Source organism: Protobothrops mucrosquamatus, unplaced genomic scaffold (genome assembly GCF_001527695.2).
Source record: "Protobothrops mucrosquamatus isolate PMUCROS unplaced genomic scaffold, P.Mucros_1.0 scaffold2746, whole genome shotgun sequence".
In the NCBI taxonomy this organism is placed as follows: Eukaryota; Metazoa; Chordata; class Lepidosauria; order Squamata; family Viperidae; genus Protobothrops; species Protobothrops mucrosquamatus.
In genome coordinates, this window is record NW_015388787.1 from 87,982 (window position 1) to 91,465 (window position 3,484).

At 35.2% G+C, this 3,484-nt stretch overlaps 1 protein-coding gene across 1 annotated transcript in view; it reads right to left on the reverse strand.

Moving 5' to 3' along the window:
- Positions 1-1,858, reverse strand: part of LOC107296322 (transient receptor potential cation channel subfamily V member 1-like) — a gene marked incomplete at its 5' end in the record, with an annotated part of 15,574 nt that extends 13,716 nt beyond the window's left edge. Inside the window, one exon of the mRNA XM_015825664.1 lies at positions 1,682-1,858. Within this exon, the coding sequence (XP_015681150.1) occupies positions 1,682-1,858 (177 nt within the window). The remainder of the gene's footprint in view (positions 1-1,681) is intronic.
- Positions 1,859-3,484: the final 1,626 nt, after the last annotated feature.

Here is a 3,484-nt window from a genome sequence, read left to right on the forward strand (position 1 = left end):
AGATAGAGATGGAGGGATGGAGGGATGGAGGGATAGAGGGAGGGAGGGAGGGAGGGATGAAGGAATGGAGGAACAGATGGATGGATGGATGGGTGAAGGGAGGGAGGGATGGACAGACAGATGGATGGATGGACAGATGGATGCATATATGGATGGAGTGGGGGAGGGAGGGAGGGAGGCAATGAGGAAGGGGGGGATGAAGGGATGAAGGGATGAAGGGACAGATGGATGGATGGGTGGAGGGAGGGAGGGAGAATGGGACAGACAGATGGATGGAAGGAAAGACAGGGAGATGGATGGATATAAGGATGGATGGATGGACAGACAGATGCTGTCAAACAGATTGATGATAGAGAATGTAATATATTACAGTATATTAATGTACCAATATAAAGATTATTAACTTCTTATCAAAGACATTTGCTGGAATTGAGACAGGCTGCCGATCTAATAAATACATCTATAAGGCAGCCTATTACTAAAATCAATACTTCCCCCTCCCATTTGCAAATAAAATTTATTTGTTGCGCTCAGAGTTATATATTTAAATCCAAGCATTCCTTTCCCATCTTACTTCAGAAAAATGAACAAAAAAACCCAAATCCCAAACCAAAACCTGCTTTTTAGAGTGAGAAGGGAGGAAAAAAATTAATAAATCTAAATCTAAATCATCTAAATCTAAATCCAAATCCAAATCCAAATCTAAATCCAAATCCAAATCTAAATCATCCAAATCCAAATCCAATCTAAATCATCCAAATTCAAATTCAAATCCAAATCTAAATCATCCAAATCCAAATCTAAATCTAAATTCAAATCCAAATCCAATTCTAAATCTAAATCCAAATCCAAATCTAAATCATCCAAATCCAAATCCCAATCTAAATCATCCAAATCCAAATCCAATCTAAATCATCCAAATTCAAATCCAAATCCAAATCTAAATCATCCAAATCTAAATCCAAATCCAAATCCAAATCCAAATCCAAATCTAAATTCAAATCTAAATGTAAATCTAAATCTAAATCATCCAAATTCAAATCCAAATCTAAATCTAAATCTAAATCATCCAAATCTAAATCCAAATCCAAATCCAAATCCAAATCTAAATCTAAATCTAAATCTAAATCTAAATCTAAATCTAAATCTAAATCATCCAAATTCAAATCCAAATCTAAATCTAAATCATCCAAATCTAAATCTAAATTCAAATCCAAATCCAAATCTAAATCTGTCATCCAAATTCAAATCCAAATCCAAATCTAAATCTAAATTCAAATCCAAATCTAAATCCAAATCTAAATCTAAATCAACTAAATCCAAATCTAAATCCAAATCCAAATCCAAATCTAAATCATCCAAATTCAAATCCAAATCCAAATCCAAATCTAGATCATCTAAATCCAAATCCGAATCATCCAAATCAAAATCGAAATCTCTGAATCTCTGAATCTCTGAATACCTGAATCATTCCAAGTATGATGGCCTAATAAAGGGGAAAGGAAACCAGGTGAACCTCCTGAATCAGCCCCTAATCCCGGGATCCCCGGGCCAAGCTTCCCAGGGGGGCCTTCCCCAGAGGTTGGACCTCCAATTTTCCAGAATTCCAGGCCTGGGGGATTCTGGGAGTCGCAGTCCTAACGCCTTGGGACCGTGTCCAGTGGCAAAAGCTTTGACCCACCGGGGTTTCGCTGCTGTAAGCGATGATCTCCAAGACGGAGTTCTTCTCGCAGGTGTCGATGCTGGAGAGGTCGTAAAGCGAGGAGTGGACGGGTCCGTAGGCCCACTCGGTGAATTTGCGAGAGAGATGACGGCATTCCGGCTCCTTCATCTCCCGCCGGAGGATGTAGGCGAAGACCTGGTGCCGAGGGGAAGAGAGGCTGAAGCTTGGACTTTATTTCCTGCCTGAGCAGGAGGTTGGACTAGAAGACCTCCAAGGCCCCTTCCAACTCTATTATTATTATTATTATTATTATTATCATCATCATTATTATTATTATTATTATTATTATTATTATTATTATTATTATCATCATCATCATCATCATCATCATCATCATCATCTAATCTAAAGGTTCAAAGTTCAAAGTTAAAATAACACTGAGAAAAGTGACCTATGGCTGTTTTTCACACTTACGACCGTTGTGGCCTCCCCAGGTGATCCAAATTCAGCTGCTTGGCAACTGGCAACGGACTCATATTTATGACGGTCGCAGTGTCCTGGGGTCACGTGATCCCCTTTTGCGACCTTCTGACAAAGTCAGGGGGGAAGAAACCAGATTTACTTACCAGCCGTGTTCCTAACTTAACCGCAATGATTCACTTAACAACCATGGCAAGGAAGGTCGTAAAACGGGGCCAAACTCACTAAATAACTGTCTTGCTTAGGAAAAGAAAATTTTGGGTTTCATTCAGACAGCCATTTGTCTGAAATGGTATAGGATTTCCTGCCTGAGCAGGGGGTTGGACTTGATGACCTCCAGGGTCCCTTCCAACTTTATTATTATTATTATTATTATTATTGTTGTTGTTGTTGTTGTTGTTGTCGCTGTTGTTGTTATTGTTATTCTATTCTATTCTATTCTATTCGCTATTCTATTCTTTCATTATTCTATTCTATTCTATTCTATTCTATTCTATTCTATTCTATTCTATTCTATTCTATTCTCTATCCTATCCTATCCTATCCTATCCTATCCTATCCTATCCTATCCTATTCTATTCTATTCTATTCCATTTCTATTTCTATTTCTATTTCTATTTCCATTCCATTCCTATTTCTATTTCTATTTCTATTTCTATTTCCATTCCATTCTATTCCACAGTATATTATTCTATTCTATTCTATTCTATTCTATTCTATTCCATTCCATTCCATTTCTATTTCTATTTCCATTTCCATTTCTATTTCTATTTCTATTTCTATTTCTATTTCTATTTCTATTTCCATTCCATTCTATTCCACAGTATATTATTCTATTCTATTCTATTCTATTCTATTCTATTCCATTTCTATTTCTATTTCTATTTCTATTTCTATTTCCATTCCATTCCTATTTCTATTTCTATTTCTATTTCTATTTCTATTTCCATTCCATTCTATTCCACAGTATACTATTCTATTCTATTCTATTCTATTCTATTCTATTCTATTCCATTCCATTCCATTCCTATTTCTATTTCTATTTCTATTTCCATTCCATTCTATTCCACAGTATATTATTCTATTCTATTCTATTCTATTCTATTCTATTCTATTCTATTCCATTCCATTCCTTTTCTATTTCTATTTCTATTTCCATTCCTATTTCTATTTCTATTTCTATTTCTATTTCCATTCCATTCTATTCCACAGTATATTATTCTATTCTATTCTATTCTATTCTATTCTATTCTATTCTATTCTATTCTATTCTATTCTATTTCTATTTCTATTTCTATTTCTATTTCTATTTCTATTTCTATTTCCATTCCATTCCTATTT